The 25648-nt window shown below is 37.3% G+C and overlaps 1 protein-coding gene across 3 annotated transcripts in view; it reads right to left on the bottom strand.

Moving 5' to 3' along the window:
- Nucleotides 1–396: 396 nt before the first annotated feature.
- Nucleotides 397–25648, bottom strand: part of LOC140766748 (potassium transporter 8-like) — a 32731-nt gene continuing 7479 nt past the window's right edge. For all 3 annotated transcript variants that reach the window (XM_073106355.1, XM_073106354.1, XM_073106353.1), the window contains exons 6-9: nucleotides 10897–11020; nucleotides 10516–10770; nucleotides 1276–1682; nucleotides 397–1133 (exon numbers count right to left, since the gene is read on the bottom strand). In XM_073106355.1, coding sequence (XP_072962456.1) covers nucleotides 504–1133; nucleotides 1276–1682; nucleotides 10516–10770; nucleotides 10897–11020 — 1416 coding nt within the window. In that variant the 3' untranslated portion in view covers nucleotides 397–503. The remainder of the gene's footprint in view (nucleotides 1134–1275; nucleotides 1683–10515; nucleotides 10771–10896; nucleotides 11021–25648) is intronic.

The following is a 25648-nucleotide window of genomic DNA, read 5'->3' as shown; positions in this document are numbered from 1 at the left end:
CAGCCACCAAAGCTTATGAGCAACTTGAAAGGACAAGCTAACACTTATAAAGTGCCAATCTCTCTCTCTCTCTCTCTCTCTCTCTCTCTCTCTCTCTCTCTCTCTCTCTCTCAACTGTTAGAAACAGCTTCACGTCATAATTAATCAAACAGAAAGTTTAGATTTCTAGATGCAACTGGTTTGTTTGGTTAACAGCAACATCTGCACATGAATAGCTTTCACCCGCAGCTGCATTCATGGTTAACACTCACTTCCAGCTTCTTAAAAGGAACCACTTCCTAATTAAGAAGAGTACTCAGAAGTCTCACTTTTCGTAACCAATCCCTAATAACTTAAATTTATGAGTTCCAGACAATTGATCCTTCCTCCATGCTTGGATTTCTACACGGCCGTAACTGGATGAGAAAAATCATTTAGAAGCAAAACATAGATACACAACACAAATGTGTATTAAACTGATTTACATAAGGACAGAGATATAATACAACGGGAAATTGTACAACTCAAACATGGTACACCATCCCGACCTCCAACGTAGATGCATGAGGGATGCTCACAGCATAAGCTGGACCTCTACTGTTCCTCCTCAAGAAATCATATCCAAAATCAATCACCAGCCTTCTCAGAAAACTTGATCCACTCTTTGCCCGTACATACGAGTGGCCGAGTATGAAGGCCATGCCGGCTTCTCTTGCCTCCATCAACTCTTGCAGTTCTTCCCTAACTCCGGCATTCAACTGGGGCCTCTCGGGCAATACAAACCTAACCTTCTTCCTTGGTGCAATAACAGGCGACAAGATCTCCCTAGAATCAGAAGGACCAGCTGCATCATCATTGTTGCCGTCCTCAGGCAAACGGATACCAGCTCCGATGACAGACATTCTTTCTTCATCCTTCTCAGATTCTTCTAGTGCGCTATTGGTCTCAGAGACTCCAGAGCGAATGTACTCCGCTATGCTGCAAACAAGGTCTTTCTCAAACTCCAAGTCATCCTTATGAACATCATGGTACCCGTAGCGTACAATACACCTGTAGAGTCTGTACTCTTTAGGGCCAATTCTGCCTACAAGGAATCTTTCTTCACGCCGCACAAATGGTACAGGAACTGACTTGATGCAGAGGAAGACAAGGACCTGATGCATCACAGCAGAAGGATTAAAATTGTTAAAATTATGAATAAACTCCATGAGGGGAGAAAATTGAAGTTCCAGATGAAGTGCAATGACCAAGGAAAAGGAGAAAGAGATGTATTACAAATGAAATTTTATAGCAGACCTGATGGAAAGCAGGAAGGTTGGTGACAAAGTGGGAGAAGATTGCTGGGATTCCAGATACCAGTTCCGTGTGTATGAGACCAATGCCTCGCACACGAACAATCCCAAGGTTTGGGCCAAGACTTAGGAGCCAATTGATGGAGACCTTATTTTGGACATCAAATTCATATTTCTTGATGGTACCGTAGTGCCAGACATACATGACAATCATGAAAAAGAAGGAAAGGACAATGGGGACCCAAGCTCCTTCTAAGAACTTTATGAGGGCAGCCGAGAAATAAAGTGCCTCAATTGTGCCAAAGAAGATGATGAAGCATACAGCTACAAGGATGCTCTTATGCCAGCACAAGACTATCACTAGGGACATCAAGCATGTTGTGACCAGCATGACAGTTATAACTGCCAAACCTGTTCCAAGGAAGAAGAAAAGCGTTAAAACCTTTTATCATCAAGGACATTAGGGTTATCAATATAAGGTTCAAGCTCGGCCTGAAAGTGAGCCAAGACGATTTTGATTTCTAAAATAGGCTTAAAATTAATTTCAAGCCAAGCTTGATCACGAGCCGACTTAGTCTAGTTCAGCTCAATAAGACTCAAAATAATAATATAATATATAATAAGGATAATTTCACTTAGATCCTTTTGAATTATCACTGTTTTTCACACACATTCTCTGAACTTTTTATTATATACCCTTAAATTAAGAATTAAGAAAAATATTCATATATACCCTCTTGAACTAAGAAAAGAAAATTATACGGACTTCTAAACTAAAAACATTTTAGATCAAGGGGTGTATGTGATAAGAAAATGTTTATGGAGTGTATAAAAATTGGTGATAGTTCAGGAGATTTCAGTAAAATTATTCCAACATAATAATATATAATATATAAATAACATGAACCATTAGATCAAAATCAAACCATTAATGTTTATGTTTCTTTAGTGTTACATTTTTATTACTTTATCTTTTTGTAATGTTATATAATATATGAGTAATATGAACCATCAACGATTAGATCAAAGATCTAATGATTTCTATTAGTTTATTTTTTGTAATGTTTATATTTTCATAGTTGAATTAGGCCTTATTTTAATTCAAGCTTAAATTAATTCAAACTTGATCAAGCTTGAAATTGTTTGTCGATCGGCTAGTTTAGGCTCAAGTTCTGCTCAAGCTCAAAATTGGCTTGATTGAAATCATTTCAATTCAAGCTTGATCCAATATGTAGGCTCAAAATTGAGCAAAGCTCAGCTTGATCAAGCTATAACGATTACACCCCTACAGGTAGTAAAGCATGCAGAGGAGGAAAAAGAAAAACAATGGCTTCTCATTTTTCCACAATTAGAAATTATGTTTATCTTTGTTTTAGAGTTTAAAAAAGGGACTTTCCTAGCTTCCTCTAGAAGGTTAGTTTATCATCTTAAGCAGATTCAACAGAAATTTGTAATTTTGCACTGTAGATTCCATTCAAGATTCCTACAGAAAGTACGTAATAGTAAAATGCAATAGTAAAATAGGCATGTAAATCATGTTCTTTCCTCTCATTGTACAACCAATGCATAGGCAGGCAGACAGCTGCTAAATTAACCGTCATTTTATTTGACTAATGCTCACACCTATGCGGAGAACCTGCCTAACAACCAAGGATTCCCTATTGATTGGAACACAGTAAGTATAGAACATGACAGATAAATTAATGCTTCAGGGGCACCTATATTTCAAAGTTTAAGAAAAATATTCTAAGTTCTAACAGGTAAGAAATATGTAAAAGCACATAAAACTGGTATGCAGACAATTGACCAGGAATATACTAATACACTTAGTTAGGATATTTTCTTATTGTATTAGGTATTTATTTTCATTAAAATAAAATTCCTGTAGGTCGCATTTGAACGCAGGTGGAGTTGTGTTCGAACGCCATTGTGAACACCTGCATCAGGTTTGCAAATACAGAGAATGCATATTGTGCGTTCGAACGTGATCGGATGAGTTCGAATGCTCGCATTCGAATACCTGTGTCGCGTTCGCAAATCTAGAGAAGGGGTTTTTTTGACTGTGTTCGAATGCGATCGGGCGAGTTCTAACGCGATCGACGGGAATCCTCCAGAATTAGGGTTTCATATTGTTTTAGGACTTGTTGGCTAGCCTCTATAAATATGTAGATGGCAGCCAACTTCATTATGCTATTGGATTCTTGATTTCTTGCCTCCTATTTTCTCTCTAGACTCCTTCCTCTCTCTTCACCATCCTTCCACCTCTACCGTTAGCAAGGTTTCTCCTCGCTTCTAATCTCCCTCGTCTGTCGAGTCACCCCTCTTCTTTGCAATCTCGATCACTTCGTTCCCCTCATCTACATCCCTTAATCACTTCCACAATCCACCCTCATCTCCATACCCATTCATAACCCTAACATCCACCCTACTCGTCACCACCATCATCACCCACGTTATTCTGTGTTTTCGTCCCTGCTACAGTTTGAATCTGCGAAGGGCGTAAATACGAAAGTTGTAGATCAGGAAGTTACGGATCCAATCCAATTGGTTTCGTAATTTTCTGACTATCGGAGAATATCCGACGAATATTTTCCCAAGGTTGCACGGACCGATTCCTGTAATAAATTCAGATTTTGAAGAAATCTTAGCGTAGCCTATCTTTGGTTTCAGATTCTATCAATTTGGTATCAGAGCCTATCAAATTGGTATCAAAGCCCATCAATTGGTATAAGAGCTTATCAATTTAGTTCCAGATCTCATCAGTTAGTATCAGAGCCTATCAAATTGGTATCAAAGCTTATTATTTGGTATCAGAGCGCATCAATTGGTATCAGAGCAAGCGAACCTCATACCTCTATTAATAGTTGAAACAAGGAAGATGACATCAACAAGGAGACCTATGGAGAGCACACCGACAAGGGAGGACTCAATGCACGATGATCCTAACCGTGAGGCCAATTCCTTTGGAGCGACCACGGCAGGAATGAGTCAACCAACGTCCATGGGTTTGAATATGGATGAACTTAGAGACATGTTCCAAACATTATTGCATAGAATTGACAACAGGCAAAAGGATTACAATGAATTTAAGGAATATGTCGTGAATCGATTGGGTTCGTCATCTCCTCGACGACGAATAGAGTTTCAAGAAAGACCAACGGTGGGACCCCATAGAACCGATACCCTACAGGTCCAGGTGCGTCATATGAGTGTCAATGATCCCTTCCTACCTATGCCTTCACATCACCCCCCACCTTCGTTACAAAACCCAAGACCGGCAGTAGTGGAACCCGAGAGACGTGCGACACCGGTGCGCTTCGTCGATGAGGAGGATTGGCGCTATGAGGATGAGGTGGATCCCTATAGAGATGGTGATGGATGTGCTCGAGGATTTAGAGAAGGTGAACAATATTTTGATTGTCAAGGTACAGCAGAAGATGCAAAAGTCCAGATGGCAAGTTTTCACCTCCAAGGAACGGCATTGCATTGGTATAGATTGGTTATTCATGGTGGTGGATTTACCAGATGGATTAATTTTTGTAGGAGGATTACACATAGATTTGGGATAGCGGCATATGAAGATTTTGCTGCCATATTAAGCAAGATAGTTTAGAGGACTACCGTATTGGAATACCAAGTTGAGTTTGAAAGAGTTAGTAGTCGTTGTGAGCTATTGTGGCCCGAATATACATTGATGAGTACATTTATTTCAGGGCTGCGAGAGGAGATATAAGCGGATGTTCGTACTCTATGCCCTACTACTCTTGAAGAGGTCTTTGAGAAGGCCGTGATGATGGAATAAAAGCATAGAGCTCTAAAGATAGCAGCAAAAACCAATTGGGGCAACCGAGATGGGCGATTTGCACCTAGAACCCCGGCTGAAAATTCTGCGATTTCAAAAACGGCTGCGACTACTAAACAACGACCACCTTTGAGACCTTCTTCCGATGTTAGAGGAGGCACTAGACCCCCAGTTCGAACTCTTACACCTGCCCAGGTAGAGGAGCAAAGAGCGAAGGGCATTTGTTTTCGATATGATGAGCGTTTCCCTGATCATTGGTGTTCTAAACCGATTGGGAGTGTGATGCTTATCGATGGTCCTGAGGAGGATGATGAGATAGTTAATGATGGAGAGTATCCAGAGGAGACACATGAGGAGACTGTTGAGGAGGGCATGGAGGAAGATATCCAAGCTGAAATATCGATGCATGCATATTCGGGTACTCGCGCCGAGGACGTTACGGGTAGACGGATTCGTTAGAAAGCATTGTGTGCACATTCTCATTGATTCGGGAAGTACACACAACTTTCTAAATGAGAGGCTAGTAAGGAGATTAGGTTTGGATACCGAACCGACTACGGGGTTTGACGTTGCTATTGGAGACAGTACGAAGCTTAGGGAGGAGAGCTTGTGTCGCCGAGTCGATATACGAGTGCAAGGACACGATATCATTGTGGACTTGTATTCGTTGACGCTGCGAGGAGCGGACATTGTCCTTAGTGCTCAGTGGTTACAGAATTTAAGACCCGTCACATTTGATTTCTGGAGCATGTGGATGAAATATAAACAAGGAAACAAAGATGTGCGGCTTGATGGTGTTCGGTCTTCTCCGATTCTTGCAATGCAACCTATGGTGGGGCTGCCTTGTGCATATGATTTGGCCTATCTTCTTCGGTTAGGACTAGCAGAAGATGAGCTTCAAACGAGTTCAAGTATTACAATTAAATTGTCTAATTTATTAGATAACTTTTCTGGACTGTTTGAGGAGCCACAGGAGTTGCCATTGAGGAGGGCGACGAACCATCGCATAGAGATTGTACTCGGGGCTGCACCAACGAACGTGAGGCCATATCGGTATCCACATGTGCAAAAAGAAGTTATCTCAAAGATGGTATCCGAGATATTAGAGCAAGGTCTCATACAACCAAATCATAGTTCATACTCATTTCTCGTGCTATTGGTGCAAAAAAAAGGACGAAACATGGCGTTTTTGTGTCGACTATCGAGCACTAAACACTATTATCGTCAAGGACCGGTATCCTATTCCGGTTATCGAGGAGTTGCTGAACGAGCTTGCAGGGGCGACTATATTTAGTAAGCTTGACTTAAGGGCCGGGTATCATCAAATTAGGGTTCACCTGACGGATGTGCACAAAATTACATTTCGAACTCCGGATGAGCATTACGAGTTTTGAGTGATGTCTTTTGGTCTCACTAATGCTCTAGCTATCTTTCAAGACCTCATGAATGATATATTTCGGCCTCTTTTGCGAAGGTATGTCTTAGTATTTTTTTGACGATATTTTGATGTATAGCAGGACTGAATTAGAGTATTGGCGGCATTTGGAGGACGTGTTAAATTTGTTGGAGCAAAACTAATTGAAGATCAAGAAGTCCAAGTGCCTATGAAGAGTACCAAAGGTGGAGTATTTAGGCCACATCATTTCAGCGAATGGTGTAGCGACGGATCTAGAAAAGGTTGCATGTATGACCGCTTGGCCTATTCCTACTACTACCATCGGATTGAGAGGATTTTTGGAGCTGACCGGATATTATCGACGCTTCATCGCCGGATATAACAAGATCGCTGCTCCTCTCACTTCTTTGTTGAAGAAGGATTCTTTTAGATGGACGAATGAAGCCGCTTTAGCCTTTGAAAAATTAAAAACAGCAATAATGATAGCACCCGTTCTAGCGCTACCGGACTTCACCAAAGAATTCATTGTTGAATGTGATGCATCAAATATTGGCATAGGAGCTGTACTAATGCAATAAGAACGTCCCATTGCCTATCTTAGCAAGGCTTTATCACAAAAATCTCAGCAATTATCGACTTATGAGAGAGAGATGTTGGCAATTCTGCATGTGATGACAAAGTGGAGGCCTTATTTGATTGGTAGACGATTCATTATCCGAACTGATCAAAGAAGCCTTCCATACTTTATGGGACAGCGCATATGCACTCCGGCACAGCAGCGATGGGTCACAAAATTGCTGGGGTATGATTATGAAATTCAATACAAGAAGGGAATGGAAAATATAGCGGCGGATGCAATATCGCGTCAACTCGATATCGCCGAGCTTGCAGCCTATTCATCTCCTACCTTTCCCTTCCTTAATGAGTTGAAGTATGCATGTACATCTGACCCAGATATTTTGAGATTGTTGCAGGAAGTGATGGATGATCCGGAGTGCCATCCCGAGTTAGAGAATCGAGGTGGTTTATTGTTGGACCGCAGATGTATTCGAGTGCTCGCAAATGACGAATTGCGGTAGAAATTATTGGAGCACTTTCACCAAACTCCAGAGACTGGTCATGAGGGTGTCTTAAGGACTTAGAGGAGGATATCTCAGAGTTGCACGTGGCCAGGATTGAGATGGTATGTGAGGAGCTTTGTTCGTGCTTGCGAAGTCTATCAAAGGGCTAAAGCAACCACATTGAAACTGACCAGATTACTATAGCCTTTACCTATACCAAACCGTGTTTGGAAAAATATTTCTATGGATTTCATAGAGGGTCTTCCGCTGGTGCGTGGTTATTCTGTTATCTTTGTGGTGGTTGATAGATTGAGTAAGTATGCGCACTTTTCGGCATTGTCACATCCGTTTTCAGTCAAGTCGGTGGCTGAAATGTTTGTTAGAGATATTGCTCGATTACATGGCATGCCACGCACGATTGTCTCAGATCGTGATCGTATATTTATGAGCGACTTTTGGACTGAGTTTTTCAGATTGCAGGGGATTTGATTAAACTTCAGTTCAGCCTACCATCCACAGACAGACGGCCAAACCAAGGTGGTTAATCGAAACATTGAGCAGTATTTGAGATGCTTTGTTGGAGAGATGTCGAGACAATGGTTGGAGTTCTTACCGTAGGCGGAGTGATCTTATAACACCACCTACCATAGTAGCATTAGCATGACTCTATTTGAGGTGGTGTATGGACGCACGGCTCCGACGTTATGCGCTTATGATCCAGTGGCATCGGTAGATAGGACGGAGGTGGACTTAGCACTGATAGATAGAGACGCCACATTGAGGAGGTTGAATGTTCATCTTAAACTTGCTCAAAACCGCATGAAGCAAATTTATAATCGTAGCCATAGGGAATAGGAGTTCGACATCGGCAGTTAGGTGTTTGTGAGAGTGCAACCGTATCGACAGGTGACTTTACGTTCGATGTGAAACCAAAAGTTAGCACATCGCTACTTTGGTCCGTTTTGGGTGTTGGAACGTATTGGTCCGATTGCATATCGTTTGAAGCTGCCGAAGGGGTCGAGAGTGCACTCTGTCTTTCATGTTTCATTATTGAGAAAGCGTATTGGAGATCATGAGATTGTTGGATCAGTTTTACCGGAGCCATTGGAAGAGATAGAGATCGTAGAGCCAGTTTAAGTACTTGCTAGACGCCGACGACGACATGGTGCCAGATTGGAGATAGAGATTTTAGTTGAGTGGCTTGGCAAGCCATCTGATGAGGCGAAATGGGAGTTAGAGAGTGATATATTGGACCGTTTTCATGACTTTTCACCTTGAGGGCAAGGTGAGGGAAGTGTGGTGGACTAATACACTTAGTTAGGATCTTTTCTTATTGCATTAGGTGTTTATTTTCATTAAAATAAAATTTCTGTAGGCCGCGTTCGAACGCAGGTGGAGTCGCGTTCGAACGCCCTTGTGAACGTCTGCATCATGTTCACAAATACAGAGAACGCATATTGTGCGTTCGAATGCGGTTGGACGAGTTCGAATGCCCACGTTCGAACGCCTATGTCGTGTTCACAAATCCAGAGAAGGGGCTTTTTTGAGTGCGTTCGAACGCGATCGAGCGCGTTCAAACGCGATCGATGGGAATCCTCCAAAATTAGGGTTTTATATTGTTTTAGGACTTGTTGGCTAGCCTCTATAAATATGTGGATGGCAGCTAACTTCATTATGCTATTGGATTCTTGATTTCTTGCCTCCTATCTTCTCTCTAGACTCCTCCCTCCTCCCTCTTCACCATCCTTCCACCTCTACCGTTGACATGGTTTCTCCTCGTTTCTAATCTCTCTCGTCTGTCGAGTCACCCCTCTTCTTTGGGATCTCGACCACTTTGTTCCCCTCGTCTACTTCCCTTAATCACTTCCACAATCCACCCTCATCTCCATACCTATCCATAACTCTAACATCCACTCCACTCGTCACCACCACTATCACCCACGTTATTCTGTGTTTTCGTCCCTGTTATAGTTTGAATCTGCGAAGGGCATAAATACGAAAGTTGTAGATCAGAAATTACGGATCCAACCTAATTGATTTTGTAATTTTATGACTAACAGAGAATATCTGACGAATATTTTTCCATGGTTGCACGGACTGATTCCTATAATAAATTCAGATCTTGAAGGAATCTTAGCGTAGCCTATCTTTGATTCTAAATCCTATCAATTTGGTATCAAAGCCTATCAAATTGGTATCAGAGCCCATCAATTGGTATTAGAGCTTATCAATTTGGTTCCAAATCTCATCAATTGGTATCAGAGCGTATCATATGCATCTTCAACCATGGACAAACAACTTAATCAAAATGTAATGCCTCGACAATTGACATATGATCTTAATATTGTACCAAACTGCAAGAACATATCAACTTCTTTGACTTGAATCACAACAAGTTAATAAGTAGATCTTCAAGCCAATGGATTTGTCAACAAACAAAGTAAACGACTTTGTTCAAAGATTTACTGCATAAAATCAATCATTGACAAAGAAAAGCATCCTAGATACACGACTCCCTGACAAATGCTAGGTCTTGGAAGAGCAAAAAGATAGATGCAGCCTTACCCCATTGTAGAGAAGCTATTTCCATGACTGGAACCAACAAGCACATGGTACATGGTGGCAACCCTCAATGTCATACAAGTGATGCCCTCTAAAAGATATGGCAAAGGCATCACTAAGAAGTTCGATAATATTCAATGCCATTAGTGACAATAATAGCAGATATCTTCTTTTTCATCATAAAAGATCGAGAATCTATTTGTCTAAAAGATTAGTTAAATTATGTTATTCTCAAGATTCATGTTAAGACTGTGCTACTAAGAGCAGCATTTAGAAAATAGGTCCAAAAAGATTTTGAGATAACTTTCTTGTCAGAAACTTAGCATGATGGACTAGACAATTGCTGCAAAACGTGATGTGCATAAAGATAACCGATAAGGAGGGATCAAATATGTACAGAAGATCATATATATTCTTTTATACCTGATGCATTACCCAGACGCTTTGTGTCTCTGAAACCAATGGTTACAGCCAAGCACAATATCATTAAGATCCAATTGATCTCTGGGATGTAAATCTGCCCATGTACTTTAGAGGATGTGTGAACTATCTTCACCCTAGGAAAGCAGCCCAAAGCAGAGCATTGCTTGATGATTGAGAAGGTACCCGTGATGATAGCTTGGCTTCCCACAACAGCTGCAAGAATAGCTATTGCCAGAATAGGCCACCTGATTTGCGCTGACAGTGTTGAAATTGTAAATGTCAATATGATTCCATGGAAGCATTATGCATATCCAATGATACAATATCCAATAGAATTAGCATATAAGATTGGAAGAAGTAGCATTGTAACTAGTTAACTACCTGGTACAGATACATAGAATCCAATCCGGTAGTCACTTTCAATAACATGATGTCTAGATAGATACGCAGCTTGTCCCATGTATGCTAGGATCAACGAAGGATAAACCACAAAAGTAAAAGCAATCTGCATAGAGTAAAGGTTCATTAGAGAAAGCATCTTTGATGGCCCAACTGTTGACAGCTTAATTGATAAATAACGGATATATTATAAGCCAAAAAAAAGGAAAATGAAAACAAATGTCCGAATAGTAGTTCGGCATTCTAGAATGATAGGTATGGACAAAGAATTATTCGAACTTTAAAGGAAGAAGGTACCCTTGCTAGTCCAATTGAATGAACCGGGCAAACTGACTTAAAAACAAAGTATGGATTGTTCCCTATCAACATGGACTATCTGTTAGAATAAAAGAATACGATCCAAAATACGGAATTAAATTCTATAAAGGATCGAAAAATTAAACTCCCAAAAGATCATCATACCTCCGGCCATTGGTGTACTTCAAAACTTATGACTTTTTACAAATTAGCTTTGGATCTTCTAAGCTCTCAAACACTCTAGTTTGATGGTGTGACTTTTCTGAATTGAGTGAATAAGCTTAGGGACCAAATCCACTATATATAGCCTAGCTCCCATCAAGCTTTATGGCTATGAGTTACCATATTGAAAATAAATGTTCATCTCATGAGAAAACTTTTATCTTAATCAATAAGTAAACTTCCATCTCAATCAATGAAAAAACCTTCATCTAATCAATGAGAAAACATTCTAACCATTATGAATGTTAGTAATAAAAAAGGAAAACATTTGGACCATAATAAATTGGGTTAAAAGAAAAATGGTTATATTCTCCCACTTGGTCCATACGTTTGACCCGATTGATGTCTTAACTTAATCTCATTGATTATCCTTTTTAAGAAATAAACATACGAATCATGGCGATAAGTCCTCTGATAACAAGTATTATCTTCCATGTATTACAATATGTTTAGTTCTCAAATATTATACTTTATGTGGTAACACTTAATGAATAAACCTTATGTTTATTCTTGGTCCTATGAATTTTCTCAAATACTTAATGCGCACATTAATATGAGAAAACATCATAATTAACAAGAGTTTCATTCATAAATTCTATATATAATTACATAGTGGAACCAAGTCCCATTTTCTCTACATGATTCTTGAATTTTAATGGTGACATGCCCTTAGTCAAAGAATCAGCGATCATTAATTCAGTGCTTATGTGCTCAATGACCACTTTCTTTTCCTTAATACGTTCCCTTATGGCTAGATACTTAATGTCGATATGTTTACTTCGACTTCCACTTTTATTATTCTTAGCCATAAAAACAGCAGCTGAATTATCGCAGAAAATTCTTAATGGCTTAGAAATAGAATCCATAACTCTAAGCCCAGATATGAAACTCTTAAGCCATACACCATGTGAAGTAGCCTCAAAACAAGAAACGAACTCTGCTTCCATAGTAGAAGTGGCAATCAAGGTCTGCTTGACACTCCTCCATGATACAGCTCCACCGGCTATCATGAAAATATATCCAGATGTTGATTTACGTGAATCAACACAACCAGCGAAATTAGAATCTGAGTATCCAATCACTTCCAAATTATTTGTCCGTCTATACATAAGCATGTAATCTTTAGTTCCTTGAAGATATCTCATTACTTTCTTTGCTGCTCTCCAGTGATCCATACCTGGATTACTCTGATATCGTCCTAACATTCCTATAGCAAATGCAATGTCAGGCCTTGTACAGACCTGAGCATACATCAGGCTTCCTACAGCAGAAGCATATGGAATGTTCTTCATTTGTTCTCTCTCAAGATCATTCTTCGGGCATTGGTTTAAATTAAACTTATCACCCTTCACAATAGGAGCTACACTCGGTGAACAATCTTTCATCCGAAATCTCTCTAAAACTTTATTAATATAGGTTTCCTGAGACAGACCTAAAATACCTCGAAGTCTGTCTTTATGAATCTTAATGCCAATAACATAAGATGCCTCACCTATATCTTTCATATCAAAATTTTTAGAGAGAAATTGTTTCACTTCATGAAGCAAACCATTATCATTGGTTGCAAGTAAAATATCATCCACGTATAGAACAAGAAAACATATCTTACTCCCACTGACCTTCTGGTATATGCATTGATCCATAGGATTTTCAACAAATCCAAATGAAGAAATTACCCCATGAAATTTAAAATACCATTGACGGGATGCTTGTTTTAAACCATATATGGATTTATTAAGCTTACAAACCAAATGCTCACCTTCACCAGAGAGGAATCCTTCAGGTTGTTTCATATAAACTTCCTCTTCTAGATCTCCATTAAGAAATGCTGTTTTTACATCCATTTGTTGTAACTCAAGATCAAAATAGGCTACTAATGCCAATATAATTCTCAAGGAATCTTTCTTAGATACAGGAGAAAAAGTCTCTGTGTAATCAATTCCTTCTTTTTGAGTGAATCCCTTAGCAACAAGTCTTGCCTTATATCTCTCAATGTTGCCTAATGAGCTCTTTTTAGTCTTAAAAACCCATTTACAACTTATGGCTTTGGCACCATCAGGCAACTCAACAAGATCCCAAACTCTGTTACTCTTCATTGAACTCATCTCATCTTTCATGGCATTGTACCATAACTCGGATTCTTTGCAACTCATGGCTTGTAAAAAAGACTCAGGATCATTTTCGGCTCCAATATTATAGTCAGATTCTTGTAGGTACACTACATAATCACTAGGAATTGCTGACCTCTTAATTCTAGTAGATCTTCTTAATATCATACTATCATCTTCCTGAGAAGTATGAGGTTCAACTTGTTGTTCAGAAATTTCAACAACTTGATCTACTGGACTATTGTCAACAGCTTGAAGACTTTCGATGATTGGTTGTTCAACACCAGTTTGTACTTGAGGGGTGCTGTGAACAATTAACAATCTATCACTTATAGTGGAAGGTTGAGACTCTAAATGATCAGCATCAGAAACTATATTCTTGATTTGATCGCTCCCACTCATCAAGTCATATTCAAGAAATTTTGCATTTCTTGATTCCACAATCCTAGTGCTATGGGATGGACAATAAAATTTATAACCTTTAGACCTTTCGGTATATCCAATGAAATACCCACTAATGGTCCTTGGGTCAAGCTTTTTCTCTTGTGGATTATAGATCCTAACTTCAGACGGACATCCCCAAACACGCATATGTCGCAAACTCGGTTTCCAACCTTTCAATAATTCAAATGGCGTCTTTGAGACAGCCTTAGTTGGAACTCGGTTTAATATATATACTGCCGTCTTTAGTGCTTCAGTCCACAAGAATTTAGGAAGATTGGAACTGCTAAGCATACTCCGCACCATGTCTAATAATGTTCGATTTCTTCTTTCTGCCACATCATTCTGATCCGGTGAACCAGGCATGGTGTATTGAGCAACTATCCCATGCTCTTGAAGAAACTTAGCGAACGGACCAGGTGCTTGTCCATCTTCAGTGTATCTACCGTAGTACTCTCCACCTCTATCTGATCTCACAATTTTAATTTGCTTTCCGCATTGTTTCTCTACTTCAGCTTTAAATATCTTGAAGACATCTAATGCTTCATTCTTATTATAAAGTAAGTAGAGATACATATATCGTGAGTAATCATCAATAAAAGTGATGAAGTATCTCTGACCATATGAGTCCACATCTGGACTACATATATCAGTGTGTATGACTTCTAATAAGCCTGAACTCCTATTGGCACCCTTTTTGGACTTATTGGTCTGCTTTCCCTTTATGCAGCCAACACATGTCTCAAAATCAGTGAAGTCTAGAGTACTAATTACTCCATCATTCACTAATCTCTTAATTCTTTCTAGGGAGATGTGTCCTAATCTTCGGTGCCATAACATAGAGTTCTTATTAATATTACACCGTTTAGTGCCAGTGTGAACATGCATTGAATCATAAGTGACATTATTTTGCAAATTAATACTATAAAGACCATCAGACAAAATACCATTCCTAACACAATCAGAATTGTAAAATAAACTGAATGATGTGTTTGAAAAAATAAAGGAATATCCCAATGGTACAAGTCTGGAAATTGAAATCAAATTTCGTAAAAAACTTGGAACATAAAAGGTTTTATTTAATCGCAAAACAAAGCCACTACTTAAAGTTAATAAACATGTTCCTATAGCCTCCACATGTGAGCTCATCTTGTTCCTAGATAAGATATTTTGCTCACTTCCCACTGGCTTCCTTAGGTTTTGCATACCCTACAAGGAGTTTGCAATATGGATTGTAGATCCAGAGTCAATCCACTAAGTGTTAATATTAACATTAACCATATTAGATTCATAACAAACAAATGAGGTTAGATTACCTTTATCCTCAAGCCATTTCTGAAATTTGGCACATTCCTTTTTCATGTGTCCTTTCTTTTTACAGAAGAAACACTTGGCTTCTTTTTTTATATCAGCTTGGGGTGGTGTTTTACCCTTCCCCTTCTGATTAGCTTGAGTCTTTCCCTTCCTACGGGTTGTAGTCAGCATTGCACTTTCACCTAGCTCCATCACCAACCTCCCTTCTTCTTGAACACACATGGTCATTAACTCATTAATTGACCATTTTTCTTTATGTGTGTTGTACGAGATCTTAAAAGGCCCATATTGTTGTGGGAGAGTGTTCAGGATATAGTGCACTAGGAAGGTTTCAGACATCTCAATCTCTAGTTTCTTAAGTTGAGCCGCAATGTCCCTCATTTGCATGATGTGCTCACGCACACCTTTGACATTAGTGAGCCTTAGAGAAGAGAACTTCATAATTAGAGTGCTTGCTAAAGCCTTTTCTGAAGTGATGAACTGGTCATCAATGGCCTTAAGCAAGGCTCGGACATTTTCATGTTGATCTACTGAACCACGAATACTAGCAGATATCTTAGTCTTAATGAATACCACGCTTAGACGATTGGATCGCTCCCATCGTTCATAAAGCGCAATATCCGCTGAAGAGCTAGTAGTAGTGATTGCAGGTGGTTCATCCTTTCTTATTGCATAATCAATGTCCATCCACCCTAGATGAAGAAGAACTCTCTCCTTCCATACTTTATAGTTATCCCCTTTCAATTCGGGAATATCACAACGGATATCAGATAAATTCTCAGGTCGTGAAGCTGCATTCAATATTACATGCTTATGTTAAATTGAGGCATAAATGAAATTATGTTTTACCAATGTAAATCATACTTGAAAAAGTGAATCAAATGACATAAAATTGCCTGTGGGCTAAATTTTATTTCAATAAGATTCATTCTTCTTTATGATAGAGTTTCTCAAACTATCTTAATTCATAATTCTATGGGTATATTATGAGCATAGTTTGATATATATATCTTAAACTTTATGATAAAACTATCAAATTATCACTTAATTCATAATTCCTGTGGGTAAGTTATGAATAATTTGATATCCTATCCTAATTAATTATTTAAATATAATAAAATTTCCTGTGGGACAAAATTTATTATATTTAAATAATTAATTACAATTAATGTCTAAAATTATTCTATCTGATCTTTAAAACTATAAAATATAATTTTATTTAATTAAAGACGCTGTGGCTATCGTTTAATTAAATAAAATCATATAAGTCACATATTAGACATAATATTCTTTATTGCATATATTATGCATGTTATGATAATTTCAAAATTCATCCCAAAATTGCATGCATTAATTTACATAATGAGCATAATCGATCAATTTGCACAATTTAATTCAACTTAAAATTACATATATTATTCTAAGCATAAATAGATAACATATGCGAGCAAATTGATGGGAAATATCATTTTTGCAAATTATGGTCATCTTCAATCTTCATTCAGGTCATATAAATCTAGTTTAGACCCAGAAATTCCAACACCACAACTCGGCATAAATACAATGTTTTGATGCTAAAAAACTTCTTCCTTATTTTTATTTTTATTTTTATTTAAACATAGAATATTTAGAAAATCAATATCTTAAGAATTTCTAACTTTATTTCTTTTGCATCAAAAACAACTCAAAAGGAAACTTTAATTTATGACAAAAATCTTGGCCGTAAATAGAGAAGAGCATAAAGATTATTCATAAACACCAAGGCAGAGATTAAAAACTGCTCTGATACCAAATGTTAGAATAAAAGAATACGATCCAAAATACGGAATTAAATTCTATAAAGGATCGAAAAATTAAACTCCCAAAAGATCATCATACCTCCGGCCATTGGTGTACTTCAAAACTTATGATTTTTTGCAAATTAGCTTCGGATCTTCTAAGCTCTCAAACACTCTAGTTTGATGGTGTGACTTTTCTGAATTGAATGAATAAGCTTAGGGACCAAATCCACTATATATAGCCTAGCTCCCATCAAGCTTTATGGCTATGAGTTACCATATTGAAAATAAATGTTCATCTCATGAGAAAACTTTTATCTTAATCAATAAGAAAACTTCCATCTCAATCAATGAAAAAACCTTCATCTAATCAATGAGAAAACATTCTAACCATTATGAATGTTAGTAATAAAAAAGGAAAACGTTTGGACCATAATAAATTGGGTTAAAAGAAAAATGGTTACACTATCATGAATTAAAAGGTATCTTAAGCTGGTTCTTCTATAAATGGCGATCGACATTTGAACATTTTAATTCTAACGAGCTTTCATTTTTGAAAGAGAATCCAAAGTTTGTTCTTTCCAATAAAACAGAAACATTTTCAAAAAAATATCGCCTAGAAGGAAGAACACAATTTTAACAATTTGCATTGATGAGGACTTCAACATTGTACTGTCCAATTGTGAAAGTTCTCATCTTTCGCTCGCAAGGTCTATCAATTATCTTCTTTTAGGTAGCTAAGATGGAGGGCTCATGGGAGGCATTGAAAATGAGGAGCATACTACAACTAGCAAACAAGAGAAGCAATAGTTGATACTGGCAACTCTAATATCGCTGTTACAAACCAAATCTAGATTGATCTAGACGTAAGAAAATTATAATATTTTGTTACAAGAAAGCCTCAAAGTCAGAGATCTAATAGTTTTGTTTCACTTGAATCGGAGGTTGAGGGAAAAAATTAAAAATAAAACAGTGAAAAAAGGTCAAAAAGGGACAGAAGTGAAAATATCTGACGTTGCTGTAAGTGACGGATGGCCAAGGGTGGTGATGAACGACCGTGTAGTAAGTGGCTATTGGAAGAAGATAGTGACTATGGCTCGAAAGATCGGATCTATTCTATGGTTATGATCTATTCTTTCGAAGATAAAAATAATTTGACAGCTATGATAAAACGATAAATGCGATAATAATAAATTGGCTAAACTCAATAATTTGTCAATGCTTGCATGCTTAAACAAAGTAGCCCAACCCCTATATATATAGAGGTTGGTTATAATGACTTTTACTAGGATTAGCCCTAAAAGCTTACACGATTCGAATTAGAATGTCTCGATGGCTTAAATGACTTAATTAAACTTACCTTAAAAATTTACTTAACTTAACTATATTTGCCTTAAGAGCTTACTTGACTTTAATTGGACTTGTCTTAAGGACTTACATAACTTAACTAAACTTATCTTAAGAGCTTACATCATGAATTAATTTAAAGATAAATAAACTCGATTTGTTGAGCTCAATATCCTCATGAAGTGATCCAACCTGTTCCGGTTCACATCATGGTACTAAATAGTTTTTTTTTGAAACAAAGTAAATGAATCATCTGTAGTAATTAGAAATAAATCTAAATTAATAGCCCAAAATTTCAATCAAGAAGAAGACATTGATTTTGATGAAAGTTTTGCACTGGTAACTAGACTTTAAGCAATTAGACTGTTACTTACATTCACACGTTTTAAAGATTTCATGTTATATCAGATAGATATTAGTTTTCCTAAATAATTATATTTTGGAGGAATTTATATTGAATAACCTTTTAACTTTTAAAATCATGAATTATCATTTGATGTTTATTGTTTAAATTTATATTAATGATATTATATTTGGTGCTATTAAAGAAAGCTTGTGTAAAGAATTTGTAAAGTATATGCAAAATGCTTTGAGACATTATGGAAGTGCTAAAGTATTTTTGTGGATTAAAATCAAGTAACTAGAGGATAATATTTTATTAACCAATTCAAATATATAAAAGATTTCAAAAAGTTTGGGATAGAAAATGTAAAACCAATTAAAACTCCAATGAGTACACCAACAAAGATAGACAAAGATTTTCCTTAAAAAAAGACTTAGACAAAGATGAAAAATGCTAAGCCAGATGATGAAAGGAAATATCGGTTTTCTATATGCTAGAAAAGAAATTTCAGGGTGTCAACCTGCAGTGCCATTTTGGCCAATATGCTAGATACTTTAAAATCAACACATTTAATGTCAAGACAAGAAGTCCTAAAAGTATCCTTGGAGAACATTATTGCAATTTCAATGGATCTTTTAATCAAGATGAGGAATAGTTGCTAATGGCAAAGTGTAGGTGATGCGCAGTTATATGGTATTTGTTATTTCTCATGCAATCTATATACTATGGGAACTGCAACATTCTTTTTATTGGAGAACATACAAGTCTGCATAGCTCAATTATTTCTGCATATGCTTTAATTATCATTGTGGAAATCCTTCTAAGAATAAGTTATGCCATGTTATTTAGGTTCATTTAATTGATAGAGTCCTGCAAACCTAGATCATCATCATCATCTTTTGCATCCAAACCCTTTGCAAAATAATATGCGGTTGGCTACAACAGAACAAATAGTTAAACGCTTCAGACGAACTGATAAATCCTTATAATCAATTGTTAACTTGATGTCAACACTCCAAAAGAGGCTTAGAATGAAAATCTGTAAAGCTAGCCGGTACCTCCAAAAGTTCCACTAGACAGGCAAAGAAGCTAGATGAAAGTGAAAAATGATAGCTTCTGATATAGGGATAGGGAGTTTTATTCTTGTCGAAAGCACAAATAAATGAAAGAACCAAGACAATCTCCAGGTCTTCAACATCCTAACATAATTGGAAAGTCTACAACCATGAGAATAATATTTATAAAATTACATTGATGAGCCAGTTTCATACCATGGTTCGAAGGATAAGTTGATCCTTATCCCAATCCCAATCAATTGACTGGGATAGGGTGCGACCGACGGATCCTGATATGGATTTCCTCCTCTCTCTCTCTCTCTCTCTCTCTCTCTCTCTCTCTCTCTCTCTCTCTCTCTCTCTCTCTCTCTCTTACTATTTCTCTCTCTTTCTCTCCCTACCAATAGCTATTACTTCTTTGACATAGAAATACAGCAAAGGAAAACTCCACCAACGCAGATCCAATTCCAACGACCTCGGTTATGTGATTTTTTTTATTTTATGTTTTCTCTTATTCCTTCACTATAGTTTTTTTCTTTTCTCTCCTTCACTATAGTAGAATTTATTTTTCTTTTCATTTCTTCCGCTCTCTTTCTCTCCTTCATTGCAGCAATTTTGAGTAGTATTTCTTTTTAGTTTTTAGACATCATATGCTTGTAATTATTATTTTCCTACTTTTGTCATTTTTTAAATAATATTTAGAATTTTATGTAATTAAAAGTAGTTCGACCTTATTCGAGCGATCGACCTAGCCGATAGATCAATACGTATCATTTTCCCGGGAGGCCAATCCCAATCCCCATTTTTCAAAGCTTGTTTCACATATTAGAATTTTGTCCTTTTTAAAGAACAAGAACTAAAATATTTAAAAGGAGCAACATTTCATAGGTACTCACCAAATATTCTAGCCCTTGTTTGCTTTGAATTCAGGGGGAGTCCCTAAACTTGGTCGGGGACTCCTAGCCAAGTTTAGTAACCAAACAATTTTTTATTTTTTTATCCTAACCAAGTTCACTTCCCAATAAATAAAATAAAACTAAAATATAAATTCTATATAAATTTAAATTGATTCTAATTTTATCCTTGACATAATTTTAATCTATTACTTTCATGTCTTATCAATGTTCTCTTTTGTCTCTTCTCTCTTCCAATGCATAATCTTTTATTATAAAAGAGCTCCTTTTTCACCATGGCTTATAAAAAATACGACCTTGGAAAATATATTTATACACAATGGTGAAAAAAATAAAAAATATACTATTAAATATTACTAAAAGGGTTAGCATGAGTTTAAATTAGCTAACTTGCATTTTATTTTATAAATTTAATAATAATATTTTGGTATTAGTTACATGACACATACACAATTTCCCTAAAAAAATACATATCTTTTGCTTTTACATGTCATATCAAAGTAACAATTACACCCTTATTTCAAATCTTCTCTCATCTACCGTTAATTTCCCTTTATTTTTTTTAACAGATTTACTAAATTCAAAATAAATTATAGAGTAGGTGTGGGCTTGTGGGCTTTTAAGCATGGTGCCAAGTTTTAGCCGATCCTGTCTGATACGGGCTCTCCCTCTCTTCCCCTCTTCTCTCTATTTTTTTTCTTCTCTCCGATCTCAATTTTCTCTCTACTCTCTCCCTCTCTAGTGTCTCCCTCTCTTTTTCTAACTCTTTCTTTCCTCTGATCTCTTCCATCCTCTCTTTTAACACCCCAATAATTCACTTTCTTTTTTTAATAGTTTGCAATACGAACTTCTTAAAAAAACAAAAAATAATACTATAAAAATAATGTTATTAAAAAAATTATAGCATGTGCTTATAACCAAAACAAAGGAATATAAAAAATGTAATCTATATATTATTATTTTAAAAATATTAACATTACGTTATTTAAAAAATAATAATATTAATATGTAAGCTTGCAAATAGGTTTACATGTTGCATGTAAGCCCATTTGCAAGTATGCATTCGTGAGCCCGCAAATAAATTTACATGCATGTAAGCCCATCTATGGGCATGTACATGTAAACTTGCAAATAGGCTTCCCATTTGTGGGCATGTGCATGTAAACTCGCAAATAGGCTTACATGTAGTATGTAAGCCCATTTGGAGGCATGTATATGTAAACCCGCAAATCAGTAATTAAAAAACCTTTAATTGATTAAAAAATAATAAATTTGAATTTTATCATGAAACTCAAAGTGTATTTTGGTCCATTAATTTTATATATCATTTATTTTCCTCCAAAATTATTATTTTTATTATTTTTTCATATCATATCAAAAGTAATAATTATACTCTAGCCTGTTCACAACCAAATATTATATTTTTTAGCCTAGTTCAAGATATCTAAATCAAGATTCAAAAATGGGGCTAGCTAATTATGTTTGGTGCTTAGTCTCAAACCAAACATAGCCCTAAAGTCTAAAAGCGTAAGCTATTAAAAAACAAAAATTTGTATCCTTTATATTCCAACAGTAGGAAACTTAGCTTCAGGAATCCAAGTTGACGTTTCCAACTCAGCTGATACTTCTGGCTACAATAGTTTGAGTTTCAGTTGAAAAAGTCTTTGGTGAATCACATTGTTTTTCACAATGATTGGTCTGAAAACCAACCCCAAGTTTGTACATGTATCGATTTTTGGAAAGTTTAACTCAGTCTGCCAGTTCCAATGGTTTGTTTTCAGCAGTTTCCAAGTTCAACTTTAGGTTATTAGGTTGGATTTTGAGTTGTTTCCATCAAAATCCACATGCCTCCAAGTTTCAATTTAGATTACTGGATTAGATTTTGAGATTTTTGTCTTTTTCTTGCATTCAAGAAGAAACCTACTTATTGTTCTAAAAGAACTCATACTATGGCTCTCTTCCCCTGTACCTTTGCGAGCCCTAGTCTACTTTGGCATTATTGCTTGGTTGTGCTTCGAACAAAGTCATGATGGTAGCCACATGCATATGGCAACTATAAAGACTTGCAATTTTGATGTGAACCGGGTCAAGTCGAATCATATTAAGGGGCCTTGAGCTCACTTGATCGAGCTCAATTATCCTAGCTTAGCCAGTTACTATTCTAGCACCTGCTATTTTATGGACTCAAGTAATTAAATTGATTAATGGGTCTAGTCAAGTCATTTAGTTAGTCTAGTCAAGTCATTGGATCTATTATGTGTCCAAGTATTACTTAGCTTAGTCAAGTAGCTTGAAATAATAGGAGTTCGAGTTTGAGTTGATTTAGGGTTCACCTCTACATATATGTGGAGTACAGCCCTAATTGAGGTATTAAGGACTTAATTGCTGAAATCCTAGCCTCCCTCCTCTCTCCTCCCAACTTGGCTGACAGCCCCCACTCCCTCTTCCCTTTTTAGTGGCCACCGTCGCCTCTCCTACATGCATGGCCTCGTCCTACTTCTAATTTTCCTTTTCTTTAGCTCGATCTCTTCTTCTCTCCCTCATCTATAATCACAACTAAAGATCCATTACGCAAATGCAGCGGATCAGCCATTAAAAATCACACAAGATGCAGCATGACTTTACTACAGAACCCTGGGTTGTATCAAGTTGGCAATGGAAGAGACTGGCTTATATTATCCTATAAATATGATTGAATATAGATGAGAAATCTCTAAGCTGATCAGATTTTGGTTGAAAAACAGTAAAGATCAAGATGAATATAAAAATTAAATTCTTAGGATATCTCTTGCATCGATAGAGTGAGAACTCACAGCAATAAGTGGTTATAGTACCCAAGGATTGTCATGCCAAAGACACGTTTTGTGTCTGCTGATCCTCGATCGGCACACCCCCACATACCACTGGCATGCATTGGCATTGGGCAAGGCCAAAACTTTTCACAGCCTTTCCTTTAGAATGAATATCTTTTCGTGCATTTTTTATAAGGCTATATTCATTTAGAAAGACAATGTATAGATTATTGTTCTTGTCCTATTAGCTAACAAATCGAAAAATCAAAGTAATTATTAGTGCAAAAATTTTATAATGGCAAATTTGTGGACACAACATACTAAGTATTTATAATGTACAATATAAGAATTATGTATAATCAAGACACATTACTTTTGGAAGAGTTATGTGCAAAGAAATTGAAGATTCAAGTAAAAGAAGTAAAAATAAAATATTCAACATTTGGTATAAAGTCAGATAAACAGTGTTTGCTACAATATATTGCTACATTACCCCGTTCGGACAGAACAGGGCCCATTCGAATACCAATACTAAAATTCATGTTTCACAAAAGGAAACTTAAATGGCGTCTGAAAGGCACTCAAACAGCGTTCAGGTGGCATGCACAGAATTAAAAAATAAAGTTAGAATTATTTGAAACTTGGAATTTTATTTTGAGATTCTCCTAGTATGATATTGCAAAGGTTCTTCCACACTTATTTAAGAGGTCTAGAGGCAGACCAAGGACATGCATCATATCAAAGAATCCCTTACTTGAAGCTTTCAACTTTTAATCAATTGTGGAGAACTATTTAAATTTAAGTGCTAGTCAAACACCAACTACAGATTGTAGCACATCAGCAAAGCTTTCTCAGAGGAGAGAGAGAGGAACAAACCTAAGGAGAACTCAAGCAATATCAAGCATCAAATCTTACAGAGTTCTCAATTTCCCTCTCAGAGTATATTTTCCATGAAAATTGTTAGAACCAGAAAAAAAAAAAAAAAAAATTGGGTTGAGAGAGGAGGGTGCACGTGCTCTGCACGTGCAGCCCCTCCCCTCTCCCTCTCCGGTACGCAACGAAGCGCGGATAAGAGTGGATTTCATCTAATCCGAATCGGATTAGGTTTGATCCTCTCCTAACCTATAAATTTAATCCTAATCCTCTCTCTCTCCTCAACACCCCCTCCCAACCTTCTTCTCTTCCACCGTTTTCTTTCTTTTCTCGCCGACAGAGTCACGCCGTGGAATCGGCCAGCCGGAGCGTCGTCGGAGCCATCGGAGACCACTTCGTGATTCCTTCGTAAGCCTTCTCCCACCCCTCAAATTTAATTAAAGTTTAATAGAGTAAAACGAAAATACCTAATTTGGGATTTCGGCTTCACCAGCGACTCTCGTCGGTCGACGGCTTCGGGTCGCTGTTGCTCATATGCCAAAGACTTGTGTCGTCGACCTCGTGTTGTAAGCACACTCCCCTGAAGTCTTCGTGGCTTGAGGTGTGGAGGAGACAACTCCAGGGCCGCCGGCCATGGAGTCGAGCTGTCGACCGCCATCTACGGTTCCTCCTCCACCTCTCATGGTATGCTGGGTCGCGAGAGTGTAGAAGAGGTTAGGGTGCGGTCGGTGGTTCATCGCCAGCGGTGACCGCCGGCACCTTTTCTCGCTTTCTCTCCCTCTATTTTTCCTTTCTCTCTCTCTCTCTCTCTCTCTCTCTCTCTCTCTCTCTCTCTCTCTCTCTCTCGGTTTGGAGAAGATAGACTCGGGCAACCCGAGTCTGGCTTTCTCCTATTAAGTGTTTGGATTCGGGTCGGGTTGGATCCGAATCCAAGGGACCCGACCCGAATCATTAATTTGGTGGGCTGCGGGTTAGTCCAAGCCCAATTCAATTAATTCGGCTGGGCCTCGGCCCAATCCGATTTAGTTGATTTCTTTTTGGATTGGGCCGGGCCAGCAACAGCCCAACCCAATCCAATGGAAAATTTTTAAACCCATTTTTTTTTATTTTTTTTGTTTTTAAATTTTAATAAATACTGTTATTATTCAAATTAAAATTTTGAATATTATTTATTATTTAAGGTGGTGAATTCTAGTACGTGAGCTAGAGATTTGAGGTTTCGGTTGTCTTGCCTAGACTTAGGTGAGTGG

This window comes from Typha angustifolia, chromosome 9 (genome assembly GCF_048772165.1).
Source record: "Typha angustifolia cultivar Huaian chromosome 9, ASM4877216v1, whole genome shotgun sequence".
Lineage (NCBI taxonomy): Eukaryota > Viridiplantae > Streptophyta > Magnoliopsida > Poales > Typhaceae > Typha > Typha angustifolia.
The sequence above is the reverse complement of the archived record's forward strand: the minus strand, read 5'-3'. Positions and strand labels throughout refer to the sequence as shown.